Source organism: Camellia sinensis, chromosome 14 (genome assembly GCF_055761805.1).
Source record: "Camellia sinensis isolate YWXY chromosome 14, ASM5576180v1, whole genome shotgun sequence".
Classification (NCBI taxonomy): domain Eukaryota; kingdom Viridiplantae; phylum Streptophyta; class Magnoliopsida; order Ericales; family Theaceae; genus Camellia; species Camellia sinensis.
Window position 1 is genome coordinate 9988716 of NC_138974.1, and position 27877 is coordinate 10016592.

The window sequence follows — 27877 nt, forward strand, 5'->3', positions numbered from 1 at the left end:
AAGAAAAGTGGTGCTTTGAGACTTTGTATAGATTACCGGAAATTGAATCGGGCTACGGTTAAGAATAAGTACCCTATGCCCCGTATAGATGATCTGTTCGATCAGTTGAAAGGTTCCCGTTGTTTCTCGAAGATAGACTTGAGATCAGGTTATCATCAGTTGAGAGTCAGGGAGGAGGATATTCCAAAGACGGCATTCCGTACGCGGTATGGCCACTATGAGTTTTTGGTGATGCCATTTGGGCTCACCAATGCACCAGCAGTATTTATGGATTTGATGAACCGGATATTCCGGGAATTTCTAGATCGTTTTGTAGTCGTCTTCGTGGACGACATCCTTATCTATTCACCTTCAGAGGAAGAGCACGAGGAACACTTGAGGGTGGTGCTTGATTTACTTAGAGCCCATCAGCTTTATGCTAAGTTTGGGAAGTGTGAGTTCTGGCTAGAGGAGGTGAAGTTCTTAGGCCATGTAGTTTCTAGGGAAGGGGTGTCTGTTGATACATCCAAGACAGAGGCATTGCAAGATTGGGTACAGCCTAAGAGTGTGTTCGAGATCCGCAGTTTTCTGGGATTAGCTGGTTATTATCGCCGGTTTGTAAGAGATTTCTCCAGATTAGCTTCGCCTTTGACTAGATTGACTCGGAAGGGAGTCAAATTTGTTTGGAGTGAGACTTGTGAAAAGTCATTCCAGGAGTTGAAAGTTAGACTGACCACTGCTCCAGTCTTGATTATTCCGGAGAGAGGGTTGGGTTATGCAGTCTATTGTGACGCCTCACGAGAGGGTCTTGGTTATGTGTTGATGCAAGAGGGGAAAGTAGTTGCCTATGGCTCACGTCAGTTGAAAATTCACGAGCAGAATTATCCTACACATGATCTAGAGTTAGCAGCTGTGATATTTGCCTTGAAGATTTGGAGGCATTATCTTTATGGTGAGAGGTTCGAGGTGTTCTCGGATCATAAGAGTTTGAAGTATTTGTTTACACAGAAAGACTTGAACTTGAGGCAGAGGAGGTGGATGGAATTTATAGAGGATTATGACTTTGAGTTGCATTATCATCCGGGAAAGGCCAATGTGGTGGCCGATGCCCTTAGCAGGAAACCTGTTGGTGACATAGCTAGTATAGCCATCCGAGAATGGGAGATGTTGGGTGCACTTGGGGAGTTTGATTTAATTCTGGGTGAATCCGTTGAGGCTGCGGCCTTGTTTTCTGTTGTTGCACAGCCTTCACTTGTGACTCGAGTGTTAGAGGCTCAGAGAGGTGACTTTGAGGTAGAATCTCTCCGTGAAAAGATATCCGGTGGGAAGGTTGAGAAAGGTTTGACGGTGTATTCCGACCTGAGTGTGAGATACCGAGACCGTTTGTTTGTGCCGGAGTCTTGTCGAGAGGAGGTACTCCGAGAGTTTCATCATTCACGCCTTGCAGTGCATCCGGGAGGTACTAAGATGTATCGGGATTTGGGTCGCCAGTTTTGGTGGCGGGGTATGAAGAGAGATGTGGCAGCTTTCGTGTCTAAGTGCTTTACTTGTCAGCAAGTGAAGGCCGAACATCAGAGGCCAGCGGGTTTGTTGCAACCCTTGCCTATTGCCGAGTGGAAGTGGGAGCATGTCACTATGGACTTCGTTGTAGGTCTTCCGAGGACTCAGCGGGGCAGTGATGCTATTTGGGTGGTTGTAGACCGGTTGACTAAGTCGGCGCACTTCATTTCTATGCGCGTTAGAGATTCAGTAGATCATCTTGCCGACTTGTATATTCGGGACATAGTGAGGTTGCACGGGGTTCCAGTGACGATCGTCTCCGATACGGACCCTCGTTTTACTGCCAGATTATGGCAGAGCTTGCAGAGCGCCTTAGGTACTAAGTTGACCTTTAGCACAGCTTATCATCCTCAGACTGATGGGCAGTCCGAGCGTACTATTCAGATCCTTGAAGATATGCTTCGGGGTTGTGTTCTTGACTTTAGCGGGTCATGGGAGAGGCACTTGCCATTAGTGGAGTTTGCCTACAACAACAGCTTCCAGTCTAGTATCGGTATGGCACCGTTTGAGGCCTTATACGGCCGACCGTGTAGGTCTCCTGTTTGTTGGGCCGAGGTGGGTGATGCACCTCTGTTGGGTCCGGAGTTGGTGAGAGAAACGACGGAGAAAGTTGAGCTTATCCGTAAGAGGCTTGTTACAGCATAGAGTCGTCAGAAATCGTATGCCGACTGTAGGAGGAGACCTTTGGTGTTTGAGGCAGGTGATCATGTCTTTTTGAAGATATCACCAAGACGGGGATTGATGAGGTTTGGGAAGAGCGGGAAGTTGTCCCCTCGATTCATTGGTCCTTTTGAGATCCTTGAGAGGATTGGCGAGACTGCTTATCGTTTAGCTCTGCCGCCGCAGTTGTCCGGAGTACATGACGTGTTTCATGTGAGTATGCTTCGGAAGTATGAGCCGGATCCATCACATGTGTTGGATTGGACCGATTTAGTGGTTGATGAGGATGTTTCGTATGAGGAGAGACCGGTTCGGGTCTTGGATAGGCGGGATCAAGTTTTGCGAGGCAAAACCATCCCTTTGGTCAAAGTTTTGTGGAAACATCACGGAGTGGAGGAAGCCACTTGGGAACGTGAGTTGGAAGTCCGCGAAAAATACCCGGACATGTTTGTCGATTTGTAATCTAGTATTTAGATTTTGTAATATTGTTAAACTTAAGAGCTTTACATATGTCTTAAGTTGTAAAACGTGAGTATGTTTTGATAAATGGGTGTGTCTTGAAACTTGCTTCATTGTAAAAGTTTAGTGTAACATTGCATCTGTTGAGTACATCGTTGAATGTGTTATATATATCATGCAATTGAATATGATATGGGGATTGTTAACATTGAAAGGAATAATGCATAATAATGATACAGGTTGAAATATATGTTGTTTTATATATATTGTGAGATACCCCTTGATAAAGAGATGAAGTGACCAGTATTGGGTCAAGATGTTTATTGTTGTTATACAATATCTTTGAGAATTGAGAAAAACTTGTTTTTATTTACAAACTTATGCTTAATTTCGGGGACGAAATTCTTTTAAGGGGGGGGGGGAGGTTATAGCGACCCCGGTCTTTTCCCATTTGATTATTGTATCCGGACTTAGGTTCCGTAGATTCCGTCATTGTATAATTGTTGTGGTCATTCATTATTTTCTTATTTTGAGTCTTGGGTTGTGTTGGGAAGATTTGGAGCAGGTTGGTTGAGCTTAGGAACCAAGTCTAGTTGCCCAGATTTTGGCTTGTCCGCTCGAGCAGGGGTTTGGACGCTCGAGCGGGGAATACACCCATCCAGTATGTCTTGTGTAGTGTTGGCCGCTCGAGCGGGGGATTGGACGCTCGAGCGGGAAGTCGTGAGTGACGCTCGAGCGGGGAGTTGGGCGCTCGAGCGGGGACCTGTCTGCAAAAACTTCTGGGAGAGTGCATTCGCCGCTCGAGCGGGAGTTTGGCCGCTCGAGCGGGAGTCTGTGAGTGGCGCTCGAGCGGGGGTTTCCACGCTCGAGCGGGGCGACTGGTATAAAAATCCGAGATCCGACTTTCAGGATCATTTTTCATCTCCTTTTTGATTTTAAAACCCTAGAACCGTCTTCTCCCTCTCCCTACACACCTTCTCTCTTAGGTTTGATCTACTTAGAGTGTATTTCTACCCTAAGCCCTTTGTTAAAAAGATAGAGTGGGTCGAGGGCTTCCGTTTAATCTGAACAATCTTGGGTTTGGAGCACTTTTGTTTTCGTCATCTTCTCCATTCGAGTTCTTCGCTTCAAGGTAGGGATTTCCTACTCCATCCTATAAGTTTTGTCCTAAGTTTTGGTATTTTGATATGTTGGGAGTACTTTGGTAATTTTGGGAAAAACCCTAGTTGTATTAATAAATTAATTTGTATAATTAATTTAAGGAAATTGGGGAAATTGGTTAAATGCATGAAATTAAGGAATTCATTGATTAAATGGTGTAGTTGGATAATTAAAATCACTCGCCTATTGAATTGTTGATATATTTATTTCCAGTCTAGAAATAACTGTTTTGGGCTATCGGTGGAGGATAGTCGTGTTTGTTGTAGACATTGCATGTGGATTAGGAATAACTGAAACTAATCACATTGGTTAAGTCATTAATTTTGACTATTGCATTAATACAGAAAATACGTGTATTGATTGAGCATTGCATTTGCATATTGTTTGGGAGGAGATAGGGGATGTACTCCATGGTTTAGGGGAAGATAGGGGATGGACCTCTAAACCGGATTTTTGTTTGGGAGGAGATAGGGGATGGACTCCATTAGCACCATTTTTATGTGTGCTTATTATATTGAAGTGTTTTTACATGATTATTGATACAGCACTAAAATGTGTATCAAATGGGAAGTATGAAGTGTTTTGATATGAGCATGAGTCTCATTTGTTTTGTTGATATTGGAAGTAATGGGAATATGATATATAATTCACTGTTGTAAGTTTGGCCAGGTTCTGAGCCATGTTGATAATAATGGAAAGTGAAATGTGTCTTAGACATTAGTGTCATGAGACTGTTTAATGATAAAATTGATTATCTTGGTTAACCATCTATTGAATGCTATAGCTTTATTCAATGCTTATATTTGGTTTAGTATTTTTCTACTGGGCTGTGGCTCACCCTTTATGGGAACATCATTTTCAGGTTCCGGTGATAAGCTACCTCCACGGACTTAGCCTGGAAGGATTTGATGTTTTGGGATTTTGAAGACTTGTCTTTAGTTATATGTTTTATTTTGTTATTTTTGAGATTTCATGTAAACATTCAAGCCTAGGGCTTAACTTGTAAATGAGTTTGTACTCATCATTTTTGTGTCCAAGTGTTAGCTTGGAAAGATGTAAGCCCTTAGGGCATTTATTTTGATGTTGCAGGATGTTACATGTGATGTCTTTCAATAAGAATACTCTGATGAATAACTCAAATGATTCGTTTTCTTTTATAAATGCATGTTAATGTTATGGTTATTATGGGTTATTTTGAGGGCGTGACACGACTAAACTGTGTAGTAGCTAAACAATAATCAACCTTTCCGCGACTAAACATTTAGTAGCTAAAATACCACTATTGGCGACAACTAATTTGGTCGCCATAGATAATTTAATTTTTTGGCGACAAAAGATTTAGTAGCTAAAGATGTGAGTTAAATGAATTGATGTACCCTTTGTGCGACTAATATATTAGTCGCCAATATCACTCATCAGCGACTAAGCCACTTTCAGTCGCTAATACTGCTACTTTTGCCTACTAAAATATTAGTCGCCATTCTGTTGGATTTTTGGCGACTAAATTTTTTTTAGTTGCCAATATCTTCGCCAACAATGTACTCGCAACAAAGCCAGCGACCAAAATTTTTGGTCGGGAAATCATTTCGGCGACTAAAATCAATGCTTTTGGCGACTAAAACATTAGTCGCCAAAAATATATTTTCTTGTGGTGTCTACCTCAAAATAGGCACTAGTGGTACGGTGGTTGCCTCAACTCCAGCTTCTAGTCAAACGTTCCTCAAAGCGCTTGACACCAATTTCTCTAACCGCACACCCAACGCGAGTGCAACCCACATGGCCTATAGATCCCATGACTTGGTTTTTGCCGATTACGGACCTAGGTGGAAGTTGCTTAGGAAATTAGGTAACCTACATATGCTTGGTGGGAAGGCTCTTGAGGGTTGGGCCCCGTTTCGCACGGTTGAGCTTGGCCACGTGTTGAAAGCTATGCACGATTTGAGTTGTCATGGTGAGGCGGTGGTGGTGGCAGAGATGCTGTCGTTTACGATGGAAAATATGATAGGGAAAGTGGGGCTCAGCCGGAGATTGTTTGAGAAGCAGGGTTTGGAGTCTAATGAGTTTAAGGACATGGTGGTGGAGCTCATGACTAAGGCTGGGTTTTTCAACTTTGGTGCTTTCATGCCTTCATCTGTTGCGTCGTGGCTCGACTTTGGAGGAGTTGAGCTTGGGATAAAGCATATACATAAGAAGTTTGATGTGTTTTTAACAAGGATGATTGAGGAACACAAGGCTGAATCTTATAAGCAGGACAAGGAAAAGCAGGATTTCCTAGATGTTCTTATGGTTGAACAAGAAAATTGCAGGGATGATGAGAGGCTCAGCATGACCAACATTAAGGCTGTACTCTTGGTATTCTTCTTCAAGGCCCTTCCGTAGTTACATTTTTTGATTTGTTTACTTTTGTTTTGTGTGTTTTTTTCTCCTTCTACATGCACAAAATAATATAATAGAATTACACTCAACTCTTTCATACTTGATGACATCCATGGGGTTGGTTTGGGGTGTCCTAAAAAGTGCACTTTTTGTCTTTTTATGAAAAGATGTGCAGAAAAGTAAAGAGGTGATGTGATGGAAAAAGATAAAAAGATAAAAAGATGGATTATATAGGTTATGCCAAACGAGGCCTTCATATGCCATAGTTCATGTAAGAAGATTTTGTTGGATTCTGTGCACCTACAAATTTTTTTTCATTTTTGTTTTGGTAACTGAAACACCAACTCATTAATGATATTTAACTAGGAATTCCTAATGTTTTACTAATATTTCTATTAAATGTCTCATATGTAAGTCTCACATCATGTAAGTTTCACGCTTATATGACATATTTAGTAAAAATATTGGTAAAACATTTGAGATCCCTAGCAATACTCTATTCACTATACATGATAACATAGTTCTAAATCGTAGTATCGAGTAACGTAACGGTATCAATCACAGAGTATCGGTATCAATAGTATCGACCGGTAGGTATCGGGAATCAGGTGTCCCGATCGTAAAATATTAGAAATCATTAGCAATTCCTCTAAAACTCAATTTTATGCATTTTTTTGACTCTTTTAGTCTTAATTTATTACATTTTAATCAAAATTTTAATATGCAGGAGCACTTTTGACTCATTTTCAACTAAATGATATGTTAAACTTTTAATAAAAAAATTGATATGGAAATATTTTTTTTACTTATTTTTAACAATGAAATACTTCCAAATGCACAACAAATCCATCATAAACACAAGCACCTTCATGTACTTGAGAGTACCTCTGTCTTCTTATCCATTTCATTCTCCCATGCCATATTATAAATAAATATAGCCACAAACATTCCTATTCTCTCTCTCTCTCTATCTCTAAAAGATGCAGAATAGTGGCTTTACGACACAAAAAAACAGAATATGTATATAATATGCCATAGTTCTTGTAAGAAGATTTTGTCGGATTCTGTGCACCTACAAAAAAAATTTCATTTTTATTTTAGTATCCGAAACACCAACTCATTAATGATATTCAATTAGAGATTCTTAATGTTTTACCAATACTTTTACTAAATTTCTTATACGTAAATCTTACATCATGTAGATCTCACACTCATATGATATATTTAGTAAAAATGTTAGTAAAACATTTGAGCTCCCTAACAATACTCTATTCACTATACATGATAAAAGTATTTTATCCTATGGCTACAAATGAGCAAAGTTGGACAGAAATTTTGGGTGTTAATGCCTCTTTGGTAAGAATTAGTCGATCTTAATAATCAAACTTAAGCTCAGCTCGTAAAGTATTTGAGAAACTCGAACTCTACTTGAGTCAACTAAATTATATAAATGAGTTGAATTTCAACTTAAACTTGAACTTCACTTAAAAAAAAAAAAAAAAAAAAAAAACAACAACAACAACAACAACACACACACTTAAATTAATTTGTTTATTAAATAAAAAAGACAAAATTATGAACAAAATGTAAAGTAATGCTTATATTAATGTACGCAAACACAAATAAAAAAAATACTCAAAATAGATTTAATATATTATTATAAATAAATATTAATTTATTCTCTTCAGGTTTACTTACCTTATTGAACCAAGCTTAGGTCAATTCGAGCTCAGCTCGACTATTGAAGGAGCTTAAAAATTGAGTTTAAGTTTATCTATTTATAAAACAAACTGAACTTCAACAAGTTTTAAATGAGTCAAGTCTAAATTGTTTATAAGTAGTTTGATTTGTTTGTCGGCTTAATCCTAACTTTATTGATATCAAATTGTTACATTTGTATGCATGTACTTAATTTTCACATTCCATGCTATTTTCCTTTGCCAGAATATATTTACTGCAGGCACAGATACATCATCGAGTAGTATTGAATGGGCACTAGCCGAGATGTTGAAAAACCCAAGAATCCTAAACCAAGCTCAGGAAGAGATGGATCGAGTTATAGACCAAAAACCGAAGGCTAGAGGAATCCGACATACCCAAACTCCCATGCTTACAAGCCATATGCAAGGAAACATTTCGAAAGCACCGTTCAACACCTCTCAATCTTCCTAGAGTCTCGGCCGAAGCTTGTGAAGTGAATGGCTACTACATTCCGAAGAACACTAGACTTGCTGTGAACATATGGGCAATAGGGCGAGACCTGGATGTGTGGGAAAACCCACTAGATTTCATCCTTGAAAGATTTTTGAGCGGAAAGAATACAAAGATAGATCCGCTTGGAAACCATTTCAAGCTTATACCATTTGGATCTGGAAGGAGGATCTGTGCCGGTGCTAGAAGGGGGGTTGTGTTTGTTGAGTACATTTTGGGCACATTGGTGCACTCTTTTGATTGGAAACTAGCTCATGGGGCTGCTGAGCTCAACATGGATGAAGCTTTTGGTCTTGCACTGCAGAAGGCTGTGCCTCTTGTTAGGGAAAATATGTGATTCCCCACAAGTAAATCAATCAATAGGAATAAAAACTAATGCGGAAAAATTAAATCAAAGGCAACACAAGAATTTTACGTGGTTCCCTCAATGTGAGGTACGTCCACGGGATCGAAATTCGATTCCACTATCAACCAAATAGTTTCTAAATGATTACAAACGAGACACTAATGGTCTCACAAAAAGTGAATTCCAAATAATCACAAATAAACAAAAGGAAAGACCTCACCAAATAGATGGACCAAAATCTTCAGAACCAGAGTTGTAGAAGATCCAAAATAATGAACCAAATCAACTTCCACACAAAGCAGCCGAAACGAAGCAGAGAAGCAAACCAAAGGCACCAATCCTTAAATTGACCAAGTCAAATCCAGAGAAAACAATCTAATTGAAACTCACCAAAGCACTGTTGTCCAATAAATCAATTAGTTGTTCCACAAAGCAAATCCCACCAAATTGATTGATATCACGGAAAAAAAAAAAGAATTGTTGCTTCTGCGTTTTTTTTTTCTTGGGAAAAACAATACACATCATATTTTGAATCTAGGGTTTTCTTCTCAAAACCTTAGTTGTTTCCAAATTAGATTGGGTCTCCACAAATTAAATATAATATATAAAAATATATTATACCTAAACCAAACCAAATTAAAACTCTTTTAATAAACCAATTGGGTCCCACACTCCAATAAAGAGGTATACCCAACAATTCTCCCCCTACCGACTTAGGTGGAGACATCAACCATATCCGCCAAAGTTCGACACTTCAAATGTTTGTCCCTCGACAAAGTCTTTGTCAACATGTTTGAAATATTATCATATGTGTGAACATTTTCGAGTTGTAACAATTTTGAATCTAACACATCACGAATCCAATGGTATCTCACATCAATGTGTTTCGATCTCGAATGAAAATTAGAATTTTTACTCAAGTGAATAGCACTTTGACTATCACAATAAAGCACATACTTTTCTTGCTTTAAACCCAACTCTTGCAAAAATTTCTTCAACCATAACTCTTCTTTGCAAGCTTTTGTAATAGCAATAAATTCAGCTTCGGTAGTTGAGAGAGCAACATATTTTTGTAATTTAGATTGCCATGCCACAACTCCCCCTGCAAATGTCATCAAATATCCCAAAGTAGATTTCCTAGAATCAACATCGCCGGCCATGTCAGAATCCGTGAACCCACCAAGCATCGGCTTACCATCCCCAAAACACAAACACACCTTCGAAGTCCCTCGAAGATATCTTAGAATCCATTTTACCGCTGCCCAATGTTCTTTACCCGGATTAGAGAGAAACCGACTCACTACACCAACGGCGTGAGCAATATTCGGCCTTGTACAAACCATGGCGTACATCAAAGAACCAATTGCTGAAGCATAAGGAACTTTCAACATCTCTTCTTTGTCTTTCTCACTTGTAGGACATTGATTCGAACTAAGCTTGAAGTGACCCGCAAGTGGACAACCAACCGGCTTTGCTTTATTCATGTTGAACCTCTGAAGAACTTTCTCAATGTAGCTTTCTTGAGACAACCAAATCAATCCCCCTTTGCGACCACGAACAATTTTCATATCAAGTATTTGCTTTGCCAGCTCCAAATCTTTCATAGCAAAGGACTTGCTCAACTCCAACTTCAACTTGTTAATCATGGTAGAATCTTGGCCCACAATTAACATGTCATCAACATAAAGCAAAAGAATAATAAATTTGCCATCCGAGAAATTTTTCACAAACACACAATGGTCCGAAGTGGTTTTAGAAAAACCATTATTCATCATGAAAGAGTCAAATTTTTTGTACCATTGCCGCGGGGCTTGCTTGAGACCATACAAACTTTTCTTCAATTTGCAAACAAATTTCACTTTCCCTTTCTCTACAAAACCTTCCGGTTGCTCCATGTAAATTTCTTCTTCAAGATCACCATGAAGAAATGCAGTCTTCACATCAAGTTGCTCAACTTCAAGGTTCATACTTGCAGCCATGCCAAGTACAACCCGAATAGAAGACATCTTTACAACAGGTGAGAAAATCTCGTCAAAGTCAATACCTTTCTTTTGCCCAAAGCCTTTCACTACAAGACGTGCCTTGTACCTCAGATTCTTGCTATCATTCTTCAATTTGAAGACCCACTTATTTTTCAGAATTTTCCTCCCCTTAGGCAACTTCACTAAGTCATAGGTGTGATTTTCAAGTAAGGAGTTCATCTCCTCTTCCATGGCCTTTTTCCAATCATCTTTCTTTGCATGCTCAATTGCTTCTTGGTAGCTCTCAGGCTCCCCTTGATTGGAAATCAACACAAATTCATTGGGAGGATACTTTCTTGAAGGTTGTCGGTCCCTTGTAGGTTTTCTTAACTCAAGTTGTGGTGGCGGTTCTTGAGTTGGATGCTCTTCCTCAATTTCTAGCTCAACTTCATTAGGATTAGCATCATCTTCTACATCTTCAATGGGTGGTTGCACATCTCCCCCATTTTCATCATCAACTGAAGATGAAGGAGATGGATCCATGTCAATGAGATCACTAGTTTTTGGCTCTGGTTGATCACCTTTGCCAAAGTCTTCAATTGTTTGTTCTTCAAGAAACACAACATTACGGCTTCGAATGACTTTCTTGTCGACCGGATCCCACAATCTATACCCGAACTTATCACGCCTATAGCCAAGAAAAATACATTGTCTTGACTTACTATCACGCTTGGACCTCTCATCCTTTGGAATGTGAACAAAAGCTCGGCAACCAAACACTCTCAAGTGCTCATAAGATACATCATTACCGGTCCAAACTCTTTGTGGAACATCACCATTCAGAGGATAGGAAGGTGACAAATTCATCAAGTCAACCACTGTCTTCAATGCCTCACCCCAAAAGGATTTTGGCAATTTTGCTTGTGAAAGCAAACACCTTGTTCTTTCACAATGGTGCGGTTCATCCTCTCGGCAACTCCATTTTGTTGAGGAGTCTTCTTAACTGTTTTTTGATGCCGAATACCTTGGCTGCGACAATACTCATCAAATGGCCCAATGTATTCACCACCATTGTCTGATCGAATGCACTTCAATTTCTGCCCTGTTTCTTTTTCAACCATGGCCTGAAAATGCTTAAATACTTCTAGAACTTGATCTTTAGTTCTTAGTAGAAAAGCCCAAACTTTCCTTGAATAATCATCAATGAAAGTAACAAAATAAAGTGCACCACCATGTGTTCTAACTTTTAAAGGACCACAAACATCCGAATAAATCAACTCCAAAACATTTTCTTTTCTAGAAGCAACATTTTTATAAAAAGAAACTCTATGTTGTATACCCGCCAAACAATGAACACAAGTTTTAAGGTGTGTACCTTTCAAACCGGGGTAGAAGCTCTTTCTTGAACAAAACTTGCAGCCCCTTTTCACTCATATGGCCAAGCCGCTTGTGCCACAATTCGGTAGAAGTATCATCTTGAAGTGCATTGACAACACCTTTACAATTTTTTTCTCGCATCGAATAAAGTGTATCAGTCTTCTTGCACTTAGCCACCACCAAAGAACCCTTTGTGAGCTTCCATATTCCATCACCAAATTTGTTGTTGAAGCCTTCATCATCTAGCTTCCCAATAGAGATCAAATTGAGGCAAATGTTGGGAACATGCCTCACATCTTTAAGCAACAACTTGCAGCCCAAATTTGTTTCCAAGCAAACATCACCCATACCAATAATCTTGGACAAACTTTCATTACCCATTCGAACAGAACCATAATCTCCTTCGGTGTAGGTAGTGAAGAAATCAACTCGAGAAGTCACATGAAAAGAAGCACCGGAATCAATCACCCAATTGCTCCCATTGAAGCTAGGTATACGACCCATATTCCCCTCCATTGATTTACACAAATAAATAGATCCAAATAAACCGTAAGCTCTGATACCAGTTGTTAGGGAAAAGATGTGATTCCCCACAAGTAAATCAATCAATGGGAATAAAAACTAATACGGAAAAATTAAATCAAAGGCAACACAAGAATTTTACGTGGTTCCCTCAATGTGAGGTACGTCCACGGGATCGAAATCCGATTCCACTATCAACCAAATAGTTTCTAAACAATTACAAACGAGACACTAATGGTCTCATAAAAAGTGAATTCTAAATAATCACAAATAAACAAGAGGAAAGACCTCACCAAATAGATGAACCAAAATCTTCAGAACCAGAGTTGTAGAAGATCCAAAATAACGAACCAAATCAACTTCCACACAAAGCAGCTGAAACAAAGCAGAGAAGCAAACCAAAGGCACCAATCCTTAAATTGACGAAGTCAAATCCAGAGAAAACAATCTAATTGAAACTCACCAAGGCACTGTTGTCCAATAAATCAATTAGTTCTTCCACAAAGCAAATCCCACCAAATTGATTGATACCCCAACCACTCTCACGGAAAAAAAAAAATTGCTGCTGCTGCTGCGTTTTTTTTTCTTGGGAAAAACAATACACATCATATTCTGAATCTAGGGTTTTCTTCTCAAAACCTTAGTTGTTTCCAAATTAGATTGGGTCTCCACAAATTAAATATAATATATAAAAATATATTATACTTAAACCAAACCAAATTAAAACTCTTTTAATAAACTAATTGGGTCCCACACTCCAATAAGGAGGTATACCCAACACCTCTTTCAGCTATGGTGAATCCTCGGCTTCCTGCTAGTTTGTATGTTGCAGCTTAAGGACCTGTTTAATGCTACAGATCATGCATTCAGATACAAAAAAATTACAAAGAAAAACAGTGTAGGGTTCATACTCATTCTAAATATGAGCTCCAATATAAATTTTGAGTTTGGATGACATACTGTTTTCTTTGTTATTTTTCTGTGTTTGAATTCTTAGGCTGTAGTATTATTATTCATCAAACTCTTCTTAAAATGTTTTTTTCTCAAACCTAAGTAATTTTAAATTTATTTTCTAAACTTGTTTTATTTTTTTGAAGTCATGTTTTGAATCATATTTTCAAAACATGGCTTTAAAAAATTTAAAACTGTTTGAGTTTACAAAATAAATTTAAAATTACTTTGATTTGATAAATATGTTTAAGAGAATGTGATTTCACCTGTAGAGTCCTTTTAAAGTCATTACAGTCGAATCACAAATAAAGCCCATGGAGAAGTCTATTATTGGAAATAATTTGAAAATTTTCATGCAAAAAACAATTTGGTATGAAAAAGATCTAGTCCATTGTCAAGTACGTGCCAATATGTGTCTCTTAGCATTGCAATGTGCGAGTTGTTAGTTATCTAAGCTTGAATTAATTACAGAATTTGAATAATATCTAGACTATTTCATGTGTATTATAGTCACTCCCATGTCTTTAAAATATGTATGTTATGTACTGAAGCAACATATTAAATGAATATTTATTTTATCGTAATATAAATTTGTTCAAACATTAATTTGGATGAATGATTTTATTTTTCGTACTTCTTGTTCAGTTCTTTATATATTTGGGTGATCGTAGCATTCAAGCTGATTATGTTGTTAAATAGAATGACTTAAGTCCACAAATCACGTAGGATTTTTGTGATCATTTCCAAACATTAGAAGTGTAAATCATACATAACTCAAACCACATAGAGTAAAGTGAAATTTTCCCTTTATACAGTAACACTTTACTATTTACTTTTCGATGAAATTATTTTGATACAATTGTCAAATTAATTTATTTTGGTGTGAATAATCAACACACAGGGATCTAAAGTATCAACAGAGCTGATCATTAAAATATGAACCGTCACTACAAGAATTAACACTTTTGCCGACTAAATATTTAGTCGGCAAAAGTCATCCGCGACTAATTTTTTTGGTCGCCAATTAAGGGTCGCGAAAAGTAATTGGCGACTAAAAAGTTTTTTAGTCGCGAAAAAGTTATATTTGCCGACTAAATTTTTGGTCGCTAAATATATAATTATTCCGACTAATCCATTTAGTAAATAAAACATTTTAGTCGCGAAAAGTCATATTTGCCGACTAAAGTTTTGGTCGCTAAATATATAATTACTGCGATTAATCTATTTAGTAGCTAAAACATTTTAGTTACGAAAAGTCATATTTGCCGATTAAATTTTTGGTTGCTAAATATATAATTACTGTGACTAATCTATTTAGTAGCTAAAACATTTTAGTCGCGAAAAGTCATATTTTCCGGACCAAATATGTTAGACGCCAATTTGCACATTTAACAACCAAATAGTTTGGTCGGCAACTGAGGCCCGTTTCCACAACCAAAAAATTTGGTTGCCAATTGTCACATTCCACGACTAACAAGTTTGGTCGGCAAATGGCACATTCCATGACCAAAAACGTTTGGTCGGCAATTGTCACATTCCACCACCAAATATGTTAGTCGCGGAAAAGAATGTTTGCGCGACTAAAACTTTAGTCGGCAATTAACATATTAGCGACGAATTCCATTTTAGTCGCCAAAATTAATGATTTTAACGACTAATTATTTTTTCGGCAAAAGTATTAGTTATCTTTCCCAACTAATCAATTGGTCGCCAAAACAAAAAAAACAAGATCAACATTTGGTCGCCAACATCCAACAAAATAAACCTGTAATTCATAATAATTCATCCAATCCATTCAATATAATATGTAATTTGCAAGCTTCATTCAAATCAATTGAATCATGAACAATCGACAAAAATATCTATACAGCGACTAAAATATTTTTTAGTCGCTGAAATTACATTTTTGCTGACCAAAATTTTGGTTGCCAAAGATAAAAAGTAAATTTTTATTTTTCTTTCAGCGACTAAATTATTTTAGTTGCCAAAACTATCTATACAGCGACTAAAATATTTTTTAGTTGCTGAAGTTACATTTTTGCCGACCAAAATTTTGGTCGCCAAAGATAAAAAGTAAATTTTTATTTTTCTTTCAGCGACTAAATTATTTTAGTTGCTAAAACTATCTATACAGCGACAAAAATATTTTTTTAGTTGCCAATTGTGACAAATTTAGCGACTAAATTTTTTTTAGTCGCCAATTGTGAGATTTTTAGCGACTAAATTTTTTTTAGTCGCCAAAAATTAATATACCTCGACTAAAAAAATTTAATTGCTAAATATTATACTTTTACCGACTAACATAATTTTTGGTCACCAATTCCACAACTTTTGACAATCAAAATATTTTTAGTCGACAAAAATGATCGCCACAACTGTATTTTCTTGTAGTGCGTGGTTAGCCCACTTGCCCTGATTGGATGGTCCAGTACTCTTAGAAAGACTGAGACAAGCACATTTTCATATTTTTTTGGTCTTCAATAAAATTTTCAGATATTTTGATAAATATTTTATATTTTAGGTACATCTAAATTATATGTATTTTATAAAATACAAATAAAAAAGGTACTACTAATTAAAAAAATATTTAAAAAAAACAAAAAATTCAACAACAATTTTAAAAATTAAATCAAATAGACTAATAACTTTTTAATATATTTGTCTACATACATTTTTTTTTATTTGGATTATAAAAACAAAAGTTTATTTCATTTGGAGAAAAAAGCATCACTACAAAAAAAATAGTTTTTTGCGACGGCAAAACGCCGTCGCTAATAATCCATACGCCGTCTCAAAAGCTATTTGCGACGGTATTTTTTTTTTGCGACGGCACGTGGGGGTCGCAACAAGGGGGGTTGCAAAAGAACTTTAGCGACGGCACCTGCCGTCGCCATTGTTTTTGCGACGGGAATATCTCTTTTTTGCGACGGCAGATTTCTGTCGCCATTATGGATGAAGATCTGGACTTTTTTGCGACGGCACAAGAACCCCGTCGCTAAAATAGATATTTGCGACGGCAAAATTCCGTCGCAAAAAATGTCGTCGCAAGATACGTCGGCGTTAATGACTATTGGCGACGGCAAATTCACCGTCGCTAAAGCCTTGTTTGTCAAATAAATTCCACACCTTTGCGACGGTATGGCTGCCGTCGCAAAAAGTCTAGCACCATTTTTTTTTTTTTTTTTTGCGACAGGGTGTTCTGCCGTCTCAAAAAAAAATTAAAAAAAAAAAACTCTGTTTTAGAATTATTTAAAATATAAAAATAACCTGTAATGTTGGAAAATGATATAATAATATAAATAGATAAATAAAATAACTAATGTTGGCAAGTGAAAAATAGCTAAAAAAAAATCAAAAAATTACATAATAATATAAATCCATACATAAACAAAAGTCGGCAAATGATAAAAATTCCTAATGTTGGTCACATAATACATACATAATGTTGGTCACAAATTTAAATAACATAAATCAAAATCAAAACCAAAAGTTTTCGTCTTGATTCTTTCGTGAGTTACAAAAACAGAAGTTTGTCATAATCTTTACGCGCCCACATTCCACACGAAGCAAACTGCTACTCAGGAAATATCTGAAAAAAACAAAATAAAAATAATTAATAACAATATAATGCTGTTAATATTTTAATTACAGAAAAATATAAAAAAAATTAACTACCATATAATTAGAAAGATTGTTTAGTAAATAATTTTAACTTGAGGAACTAGTTTGCCTAAAGTGAAATCCGGCTCTAACTCCCAAACCGGGAACCCGATTCGAGCCCCGTCTTCTCCTACAAGTCTCCCGTGCCTAGGCGGTCGTGTGTGCCAAGTTTCGTGCTAAACCGACGCCTTTTGGTGATTTTGGGGCGTTAACTCCTCGAATTCAAGCTTCTTAAGGAACTAGTTTGCCCAAAGTGAAATCCGGCTCTAACTCCCAAACCAAGAACTCGATTCGAGCCTCGTCTTCTCCCACAAGTCTCTCGTGCCTAGGCGGTCGTGTGTGCCAAGTTTCGTGCTAAACCGACGCCGTTTGGTAATTTTGGAGCGTTAACTCCTCGAATTCAAGTTTCTTAAGGAACCAGTTTGCCTAAAGTGAAATACGGCTCTAACTCCCAAACAAGGAACCCGATTCGAGCCCCGTCTTCTCCCACAAGTCTCCCGTGCCTAGGCGGTCGTGTGTGCCAAGTTTCGTGCTATACCGACGCCTTTTGGTGATTTTGGGGCGTTAACTCCTCGAATTCAAGTTTCTTAAGGAACTAGTTTGCCCAAAGTGAAATCCGGCTCTAACTCCCAAACCGGGAACCCGATTCGAGCCCCGTCTTCTCCCACAAGTCTCTCGTGCCTAGGCGGTCGTGTGTGCCAAGTTTCGTGCTAAACCGACGCCGTTTGGTGATTTTGGGGCGTTAACTCCTCGAATTCAAGTTTCTTAAGGAACTAGTTTGCCCAAAGTGAAATCCGGCTCTAACTCCCAAACCGGGAACCCGATTCGAGCCCCGTCTTCTCCCACAAGTCTCTCGTGCCTAGGCGGTCGTGTGTGCCAAGTTTCGTGCTAAACCGACGCCGTTTGGTGATTTTGGGGCGTTAACTCCTCGAATTCAAGTTTCTTAAGGAACTAGTTTGCCCAAAGTGAAATCCGGCTCTAACTCCCAAACCGGGAACCCGATTCGAGCCCTGTCTTCTCCCACAAGTCTCTCGTGCCTAGGCGGTCGTGTGTGCCAAGTTTCGTGCTAAACCGACGCCGTTTGGTGATTTTGGAGCGTTAACTCCTCGAACTCAAGTTTCTTAAGGAACTAGTTTGCCTAAAGTGAAATCCGGCTCTAACTCCCAAACCGGGAACCCGATTCGACCCCCGTCTTCTCCCACAAGTCTCCCGTGCCTAGGCGGTCGTGTGTGCCAAGTTTCGTGCTAAACCGACGCCTTTTGGTTATTTTGGGGTGTTAACTCCTCGAATTCAAGTTTCTTAAGGAACTAGTTTGCCCAAAGTGAAATCTGGCTCTAACTCCCAAACCGGGAACCCGATTCGAGCCCCGTCTTCTCCCACAAGTCTCTCGTGCCTAGGCGGTCGTGTGTGCCAAGTTTCGTGCTAAACCGACGCCGTTTGGTGATTTTGGAGCGTTAACTCCTCGAATTCAAGTTTCTTAAGGAACTAGTTTGCCTAAAGTGAAATCCGGCTCCAACTCCCAAACCGGGAACCCGATTCGAGCCCCGTCTTCTCCTACAAGTCTCTCGTGCCTAGGCGGTCGTGTGTGCCAAGTTTTGTGCTAAACCGACGCCGTTTGGTGATTTTGGGGCATTAACTCCTCGAATTCAAGTTTCTTAAGTAACTAGTTTGCCTAAAGTGAAATCCGGCTCTAACTCCCAAACCGGGAACCCGATGCGAGCCCCATCTTCTCCCACAAGTCTCTCGTGCCTAGGCGGTCGTGTGTGCCACGTTTCGTACTAAACCGACGCCGTTTGGTGATTTTGGAGCGTTAACTCCTCGAATTCAAGTTTCTTAAGGAACTAGTTTGCCTAAAGTGAAATCCGGCTCTAACTCCCAAACCGGGAACCCGATTCGAGCCCCGTCTTCTCCCACAAGTCTCCCGTGCCTAGGCGGTCGTGTGTGCCAAGTTTCGTGCTAAACCGACGCCTTTTGGTGATTTTGGGGCGTTAACTCCTCGAATTCAAGTTTCTTAAGGAACTAGTTTGCCCAAAGTGAAATCCGACTCTAACTCCCAAACTGGGAACTCGATTCGAGCCCCGTCTTCTCCCATACGTCTCTCGTGCCTAGGCGGTCGTGTGTGCCAAGTTTCGTGCTAAACCGACGCCGTCTGGTGATTTTGGAGCGTTAACTCCTCGAATTCAAGTTTCTTAAGGAACTAGTTTGCCTAAAGTGAAATCCGGCTCCAACTCCCAAACCGGGAACCCGATTCGAGCCCCGTCTTCTCCCACAAGTCTCTCGTGCCTATGCGGTCGTGTGTGCCAAGTTTCATACTAAACCGACGCCGTTTGGTGATTTTGGAACGTTAACTCCTTGAATTCAAGTTTCTTAAGGAACTAGTTTGCCCAAAGTGAAATCCGGCTCCAACTCCCAAACCGAGAACCCGATTCGAGCGCCGTCTTCTCCCACAAGTCTCTCGTGCCTAGGCGGTCGTGTGTGCCATGTTTCGTGCTAAACCGACGCCGTTTGGTGATTTTGGAGCGTTAACTCCTCGAATTCAAGTTTCTTAAGGAACTAGCTTTCCTAAAGTGAAATCCGGCTCCAACTCCCAAACCGGGAACCCGATTCGAGCCCCGTCTTCTCCCACAAGTCTCTCGTGCCTAGGCGGTCGTGTGGGCCAAGTTTCGTGCTAAACCGACGCCTTTTGGTGATTTTGGGGTGTTAACTCCATGATTCAAAAAACATCTTCTCCCACAAGTCTCTCTTTAACTTAGAATGTCTAAATTATGCAAAGATACATTTTAGCTTAGAATGCAAAGATACATTTTATACCTGATCTTCTGGTGGTGGGGTATATGGATTCTCGTCTTCTGCAGATTCCCTAAATGCCCGGTGGCCACTCGATGCATCAGGAACCTATGATAGTCAATACTTAATGTGTTAATCATATTCGAATTTTATACATAATCTTGTGTGAAAATTGAACTATCAAACAATTTAATTTATATCAAACCTGTCTGCTGGGATCCACACTCGCCCCCTGTGACACTAAGGCCATCATCTCACCTCTCATCTGCTGTAAATGTGTAGAGAACTCTGCTCGCAGCTCCTCCCTCAACTCATCCCTTAGCTCTGCACAAACCTTCTGCGTGATCTGATCAATAGTCGATGGCTGGGGTGTTGACTGTGATGGCCCAGCACCAGCTTTATATACCGCTCTCCGAGGCACAATTCTCCCATATGTGCGACAATATCCATGTCCGTCATGACCTATCAACTCATGGAAAATGGCATTCCTAGCCTCCAATGTCCGACCATCCTCATGTAGCATAGAGAGTTGACGATTAAACTCATCCTGTATTGAATAAGACATACAAGTATATGCCAAATTAAGATGGTTGACACACAAAAAATAAACTTTAAATACAATCAAAGGTGTTTGTAAACTACCAAGGTCTGAATAACCTCTGGGTCATCTACTCTACGTGTCATAAGCCAAACATTCATCTTATCAGTAGACTCCTCCTTACTGGTCATCTGCATTTTTTTAGAAATATGAAAATTACAATCTAAATAATTTGTAAATATACAATGTTTATTTATATACAAAAATAAAACAATAAAATGTAAACCTCATGCCGTATCTGAGAGAAAGTAGTACGCCCTGTGGTATGAGCTATGTCGTGAGCTCGTCGATTTTTAGCGTTCCTACTTGCAATTTTCTATAACAGGTTCGACAAATGTGAGTATGTAAATATGATTTGTATGTTTACATATCATAAATATAACTTATTTGTATACCTCAGCATCGGAAGTACGCCAATACTCCACAAGTTCTTCCCACTGGCTTGGCACAATGTGCATAGGAACATCATCCTTCAGATTAGGATCAGAACTTCTAGGCTTGAAATACTTAGCCTTAAGCTTGTTCTTGTGATCCTTCCATATGCTGTTGCAGTTTTTCATGCAGATTGGCTTGTACTTCTCTGGACATATATTCAAATTGTCCTATAAAACACAATTTCAAAGTTTAAATAATAATAACACAATTTTGAAATTCAAATTTGTGGACAAAAATATACTTTTACCTTCACATCCTTCCAGATAGCATCAATAATATCATCGGGCACATTGTTCCAGTCAAGAAAAGTAAGAGGAACAATGTTACCATTCCGCACAATAATGCCAAGTTGAGTAGTTAACTTAGCCACGTTATCCCCTATTGGGCAGTAATTTCCATCAAATTATATGTCTAGCTTTTTACCAGTACCCCATTCTTTAATGCCCTTGGCACATCCTCTACCACGCCTAGTCGAGGTTGATGAAGAACTAACATGACCTGTGAGATACAATAACAATAAACAATATGCAATGGCAATAAACAAATGCAAATTTAAATAATGTGAATACAAATCATATCAAATAAACCTGAGGTGGGCTGTGAAGAAGTCGAAGGGTCTGCAAAATACAATGAGAATAAATAAGTTATATATAATGAGCATAAATAAATGTATGCTTCAATAATTTTCATACAAATCAAAGCAAATTTATATACCTGCGGATGGCTCATAAGCTGATGATGATAGCTGCTGTGGTGCCACTGATGGTGGACGCACCGATGGTAGGCGTGGAGGCTGAGTACATGGTAGCTGCTGTGGTGCCACTAAAGGCCCCTCCGATAGTGGCCGATGTGATGCCTCCTCTGATGGTGGTGCTATTGATGTCCTGTTATGTAGCACATCAGACATCATGCGCCGGGGATGATCAGGCTTCCTCTTCCTTCCCATAATAATCTGCAAGCAATATAACATTAATTGACATTAGAAACATAGACAATGGTTTGTCGTCAACTATAATATGACATTAATTGAACTAATACAATTACAAAGATAAAGTAAATTACGAAATTGATGATTAACTACAACCTTGGCCTTAATTGAATTACTAATGTTTCCACCACTATCAGCCTATTTGAACATCAACTGTTTCCCCTTCTGCGGCTTCCCTCACCCAACCAACTTCTTCATCACGAAGAATTATATTTTCGTTCAATTGTTGGCTCATGTATGGCTCGATTTGTGGATCAGTCGAACTCATATCAAATAAACCTTTTTGAGACATCTTCACCACGACTTGCCAGTTTGGTTTTAACGGGTCTGCAACATACGAAACTTGCTCTGCTTGGGACGCCAAGATGAAAGGTTCATTGGTAATTCGATCATCTCGGTACAACAAATGATTGAAGTTCACCAACGTGAAATTGAAGACATCTTCTTTCTTTCCGTGAATGTTGTCAATCCAATCACACTTAAACAACACATGTTTCTTCTCATTGGAATATCGAATCTCAACAATATCTGTCAATTGTCCATAATAGTACACAGACCCCACACGAGGATTCTTGTCTTTTCGACTAGCATAACTTATGGTATCTACCTTCAAAGCTACACCACAATTTTGTGTGGCTCGACGATCATCCATGGCCTTTACTCGATACCGAAACCTATTCAGTATATACCCGTTGAACCTCCTTGCCAAGTTATGAGGACCATTTGCCAATAGAATAATCTCTTCAGAAAATATGACACCAATAGTCCTTCGCAAAGTTTGGACCTATTTAACACAAAAATGTAAAATTTAAAATGTAGTTCGACTTAAGTAACTAGAATCTATAGAGTTAAATACATACATGTTCCTTGAACCAAATGTGAAAAGTTTCAAAATGTTCACGCCGAAGCTAATGATCGTCAACACGAGGCATTTTGAGCTTAAGTACTTCAAGGTGTTCGCTGTGTAAATTGAAATTTTAGCAATACAAAAAATTTTGTAGAAAATTCAATAAAACATAATAAAATATTGAGTGAGTGACTTAACCTACTTTATGAATGGTTGAACCGCGCTTGTATTGAATAAGATGTACCGATGAGCTTGTACCCAAGAAGTATTATCAAGATAAAAGCTTGTGTTTTCACCAATAGCATGACCCAAATTATCAGCACCACTATAGTTCCTCACGGGTCGACTAGATTTGGTTTCCACATCATTGAGATATTGTGCACAAAAATTCATGCATTCTTCCATAAGATATCCTTTAGCAATTGATCCTTCAGGATGAGCTCTATTACGCACGTATTGCTTCAAAGTAAGAAGATACCTCTCAATTGGATACATCCATCGAAACTGAATTGCTCCACCCAATAAGGCTTCATCAGCTAGATGTATATGCAAGTGCTCCATTATATCAAAAAAACTTGGAGGAAATATTTTCTCTAGATGACAAAGTGTTATAGCGATACGATCTTGAATATATTGCAAATCCGTCGCACGATTCACTTTTGAACACAATTGTCTAAAGAAATTGCTCAATTCAATCAAGGGTTCAATTACATTCTTCGGTAACGATCTTCGAATAGCCAATGGAATAAGTTGTTGCATCAGAATATGACTATCGTGACTTCTATCATGTGAGCGCACACGATGTGATATATTGGATGAATACCTGTCGGGAACTCTTACTTCCTTCAACACTTTCAAAAACAAATCTTTCTCATCCTTGGTCATCATGAATTGTGCTGCTGGTAAATAGGCTTTATTCGACCCTCTTAACTGCAAATGTAGGGGTTTTCTAATATTCATATCTTGTAAATCACCCCGAGCATTAACACCATCCTTCGATTTTCCTGCAACCCCTAATATTGTCCACAACACATTGTCACAAACATTCTTCTCTATATGCATCACATCGAGGTTGTGTCTTATTAGATTGTGCTCCCAATATGGCAATTCATAAAAGATACTCTTTTTCTTCCAACTGTGGGTGCGATATCCAACTTTCTCCTTCTCTACCTGTCTCCTGTGCCTCTCCTTAAGGTCATCCCTCTTGTATTGGGTTAAAATACCCTCAGATTCTAATTGTAGCAACATCTCAGTTCCAGACAACAATTTGGGTTTGAGTCGGACTTCCCGACTACCATCAAATGATACTTTATCCTTCCGGAATTTATGGCCAGTAGGTAAAAATCTGCGATGACCCAAGTATGATTGTTTCCTACTATGCTTCAACCAACACGATGTAGTTTCCTTATTGCAACAAGGACATGCATATTCGCCTTTAGTGCTCCATCCTGACAAGTTTACGTATGCAGGAAAATCACTAATGGTCCACAGTAAAGCTGCATGCATTTGAAACATTTGATTTGTTGATGCATCAAATGTTGACACACCCTCATTCCATAGTTCTTTCAACTCCTCAATCAACGGTTGCATATACACATAAATCTTGTCACCAGGTCCTTTTGGGCCGTCAATAAGCACGGCTAAAATTAGAAATGGTTGCTTCATGCACATCCATGGCGGCAAGTTGTATGGAACGAGCACAACAGGCCAAGTGCTATGAACTATGTTCATCGTTCTGAATGGGTTAAAACCATCAGATGCTAAGCCAAGCCTTACACTTCGGCAATCATTACTGAAGTCAATATTCTGACGGTCAAAATCTTTGCATGCAAGGGAGTCAGCAGGATGCCTGAAGACACCATCATCAGTTCGTTCCTCTACATGCCATCTCATTAACTTGGCCGTCTTGGATGACATAAACAACCTCTGCAACCTTGGCTTTAAAGGAAAATACCTCATCTGTTTTGCAGCTATTCGTTTGCCACCTTTGTTAGGACCATTTGAACCACCATCACCATTTGATTTCCATCTCCAACTGTTGCATATGACACATTTATCAAGATTGGCGTCCTCGTTTCGAAACAACATGTAACTGTTGGGACATGCATCCCACGTCTCATACGTGAAGCCCAAATCTGTTGTGACCTTTTGAGCTTTATAATATGAGTCCGGGAGTTTCACACCCAACGGGAACGCCTCATTCAATAACTCAAGCAGCATGTCAACAGACTTGTCTGTCCACTGATTAAGCACCTTCAAATGTAAAAGTCGAACAATGAATGACAAAGATGTGAACTTCTGACAACCCAGATACAATTCACTTTGTGCATCTTGAAGAAGTTTGAAATACTTTGCAGTCTCTGCATTTGGACCGAGCTGGGGTTCAAATGCATGGGGATCAGGCCCCTGTGGTTCATTACCCTCAACACTTGTACCGGCATGTGGATTTCCCATAGCCCCTTGTATCATTCCAATCATATCATCCCCAATGTCTAAATTAGCTAATGTTTCATTCTCTCGATTACCATGCAGAGATACGTAAGATTCCCCATGATTAATCCAATGTTTGTATTTTTTAAAAAAACCATTCAAAATCAGATGCTCCCGTACACCCTCTCGTACAAAATAGTATCAATTCTCGCACTTCCTACACGAACAACTGATCATCGAACCTTCAACCCTATTGGTGTAGGCAAACAAAAGGAATTCATCAATCCCATTAATGTATTCGCTCGACATCCTATTGGGCAAATCAATCCAACTCTTATCCATCATCTGTACACATCCACAAAAATATCTCATCAAAGTAACTCTAAATATAATACCTACGTATTCATGTACCATGATACCTATCCGTCCAATTTCTCTCAAATAGGTAGGTGGTCTTATTCCAGTTAGTTATTTACCGATTTGATGGGAGAACATAAAAAATGAAATACTTATCCCAGTTAGTTCAATGCAAGGTGAATTACAAGTCCAAGAGAAATTGGAAAAACTAGACATAACAGTGGAAAATTATAGATGGAGATGTAATAGACAAGCATTGAAAAGAGAATTTATGTGAACATGTTTGGTTTACGATAATTTTCCAATAACCTCCATTGGTTGGCAAAGATTTTTTTGCTTTAACTCTCCCACATGATTTTTAAACAACAACAACAATAATAATAATAATAACAACATGAGAGCTATGCATTTATGCTTGTCTACTTTATTTTCATATCCTTTCTTTAGTTCTAGAATTTAGTCTACCACTTCGAAAGAGTTTTATTCATGAAGTTATCTCAAGATCAAGGGTTGCACAAATTCTATAGTGTATAACCAATACTTCTGAATTTAAAATAAAAAAGAAAAAGAAAGGCTTATTGCAGATTTTTTTTAATTAGTAATAAATTAATTATAAATATAAAAATAATTACATTAAATTAGACAATTATTATACAACAACACAAAATGAGAAATCTAACCACCACAAGGTATAGCCCATAATTTGTAGAAGTAAACAAAGGACTATGGACCTCTTAAATAAGAGTGTATAAGAATAAAAAGAAATTACCCTTTAGAGGAGATTTTCAAAAATTATTACATATTAGTGAAAAAATTTATGATTATAATTATTAATATTTATAAAATTTATTATTTTTTTGTAAATAATTTTTCTCACTACCACTGGTAGATAATTTTCCCAAAGAATAATTAATTAAAATTGCGTACTTGGTTGACCTACTGCACATTTAATAGTGTAATTTTCTAACACTTTTTGTGGGTGGATGTATCTATCAATTTCACCACTATGAAGCAAATGAAGCCTTACCTTGGTCGCTGAGTGATTAGAGGGATTAGAGGGGGAGAGAGAGAGAGAGAGAGAGAGAGAAAGAGAGAGAGCATACGCTGAGTGAGATCGCTGTCGTCGTCGCCAGTCCGGCCCTCGCCGCCGTCGTCGCCGCACCACCGCACCACCCCTACCTTGGTTGCCGTTTGTCGCTTGTCCAGAGGGGGAAAAAGTCCGCCGTTCGTCGTTTGGAGATTTCGAACATTTAGGGATTTCGACCCAAATGTGACCGCCAAGATGAAAGGGAAGAGTGGCAAATGTTTTCTACTTTTTGCGACGGTAAATTTTTCCCCGTCGCAACTGATAACTTATTAGAGCTAACGGCGCCGTTTTAATAACCTTTTTTGGCGACGGAAATTTTGGCCGTCGCAAATGAACCACTAATTTCCGTATTTTTATCCCTATGCGTGTAGTTTTATTGCCGACGGTAAAATGCCGTCGCTAAAGATCTTATTTACGATGGTACAAAACGCCGTCGCTAAAAATCATTTTTTGCGACGGTAATCTCGCCGTCGCAAAAACTTCCGTCTTTTTAAGTCCCTTTTCTTGTAGTGCATATAAGATTCTAATACATACATGTTTCTTAAAGTAAATTTTTTGAAAAACACAATTAAAATATTGATGGATTGAGCAATTACAATATTAAAACAATCAGTGGTGTTCCATGTACCAATTAATATACTAACTAATGTACCAACACTAGTTATGACATTATTATTGACCTCACTTATTATATAAATTACAAATATCAAAAACTTTTTAAATTATGTCACATCATTAATTAGTACACTAGTTAGTATACTAATTAGTGCAAATATTATAGCATTATTCTAAAACAATTTGAATTTTTTTTAAACTAATGGCCCATTAACAATCTAATATTTATTGGGAATACGAAAGCAACATCAAATAATGGTAATTAAGAGAGAGATTTGTGACCAGCAAATGGGCCAAGCATAATCAAAATTTGGGCCACTGGCCTAGATCTTGTAGTTGGGCTGGACAGAAGGACAAGCGTTGGGCTGAGATGCTTAATCAACTTGGATCAAAGGCATGACCCAATCAAATGACTGCATGACTTTCAACCGGGCAAGGGATGGCTTATGATCTCGGTCAAGCCGAGGAACTAGGCAAAATTTTCCTGGACGAACCAATACAGCCGAGCAA

At 38.6% G+C, this 27877-nt stretch overlaps 2 protein-coding genes and 1 pseudogene across 6 annotated transcripts; 1 reads left to right on the top strand and 2 right to left on the bottom strand.

Moving 5' to 3' along the window:
• The window catches only part of LOC114309334 (flavonoid 3',5'-hydroxylase 2-like), a 40564-nt pseudogene extending 27115 nt beyond the window's left edge, over window positions 1-13449 (top strand).
• Window positions 13450-16959: 3510 nt separating this feature from the next.
• LOC145807637 (uncharacterized) lies at window positions 16960-21422 on the bottom strand. 4 transcript variants are annotated; one of them, XM_082906169.1, is made up of 7 exons: window positions 21291-21422; window positions 21004-21210; window positions 20835-20924; window positions 20668-20739; window positions 20216-20557; window positions 20035-20118; window positions 16960-17137 (listed from the first exon to the last, which is right to left on the bottom strand). In XM_082906169.1, the coding sequence occupies exons 2-7, from the start codon at window positions 21166-21168 to the stop codon at window positions 17078-17080; spliced, it is 813 nt and encodes a 270-aa protein (XP_082762295.1). In that variant the 5' UTR covers window positions 21169-21210; window positions 21291-21422; the 3' UTR covers window positions 16960-17077. The 4 variants fall into 4 exon arrangements, with proteins under 4 accessions (XP_082762295.1, XP_082762294.1, XP_082762296.1 ...); XM_082906168.1 differs by having other exon boundaries at window positions 20653-20739; XM_082906170.1 differs by having other exon boundaries at window positions 16960-17152; window positions 20653-20739.
• Window positions 21423-21446: 24 nt separating this feature from the next.
• LOC145807638 (uncharacterized) lies at window positions 21447-27259 on the bottom strand. 2 transcript variants are annotated; one of them, XM_082906172.1, is made up of 4 exons: window positions 26769-27259; window positions 21758-21995; window positions 21631-21660; window positions 21447-21541 (listed from the first exon to the last, which is right to left on the bottom strand). In XM_082906172.1, exons 2-4 carry the CDS (start codon window positions 21987-21989, stop codon window positions 21447-21449), a joined length of 357 nt encoding a protein of 118 aa, XP_082762298.1. In that variant the 5' UTR covers window positions 21990-21995; window positions 26769-27259. The 2 variants fall into 2 exon arrangements, with proteins under 2 accessions (XP_082762298.1, XP_082762299.1); XM_082906173.1 differs by lacking the exon at window positions 26769-27259 and adding an exon at window positions 22128-22306.
• Window positions 27260-27877: the final 618 nt, after the last annotated feature.

What these genes read in the sequence shown, in the direction of transcription:
- LOC145807637 (XM_082906168.1), bottom strand. Translation starts at nt 21,168, where the DNA reads ATGAAAAACTGCAACAGCATATGGAAGGATCACAAGAACAAGCTTAAG. An exon ending in CAGAGGTTATTCAGACCTTG is followed by an intron (nt 20,558 to 20,652) that starts GTAGTTTACAAA and finishes TATTCAATACAG; the next exon opens with GATGAGTTTAATCGTCAACT. An exon ending in GTGTGGATCCCAGCAGACAG is followed by an intron (nt 20,119 to 20,215) that starts GTTTGATATAAA and finishes TGACTATCATAG; the next exon opens with GTTCCTGATGCATCGAGTGG.
- LOC145807638 (XM_082906172.1), bottom strand. Translation starts at nt 21,989, where the DNA reads ATGGGAAGGAAGAGGAAGCCTGATCATCCCCGGCGCATGATGTCTGAT. An exon ending in AGCTTATGAGCCATCCGCAG is followed by an intron (nt 21,661 to 21,757) that starts GTATATAAATTT and finishes TGTATTTTGCAG; the next exon opens with ACCCTTCGACTTCTTCACAG. An exon ending in TTCTTCACAGCCCACCTCAG is followed by an intron (nt 21,542 to 21,630) that starts GTTTATTTGATA and finishes TGTATCTCACAG; the next exon opens with GTCATGTTAGTTCTTCATCA.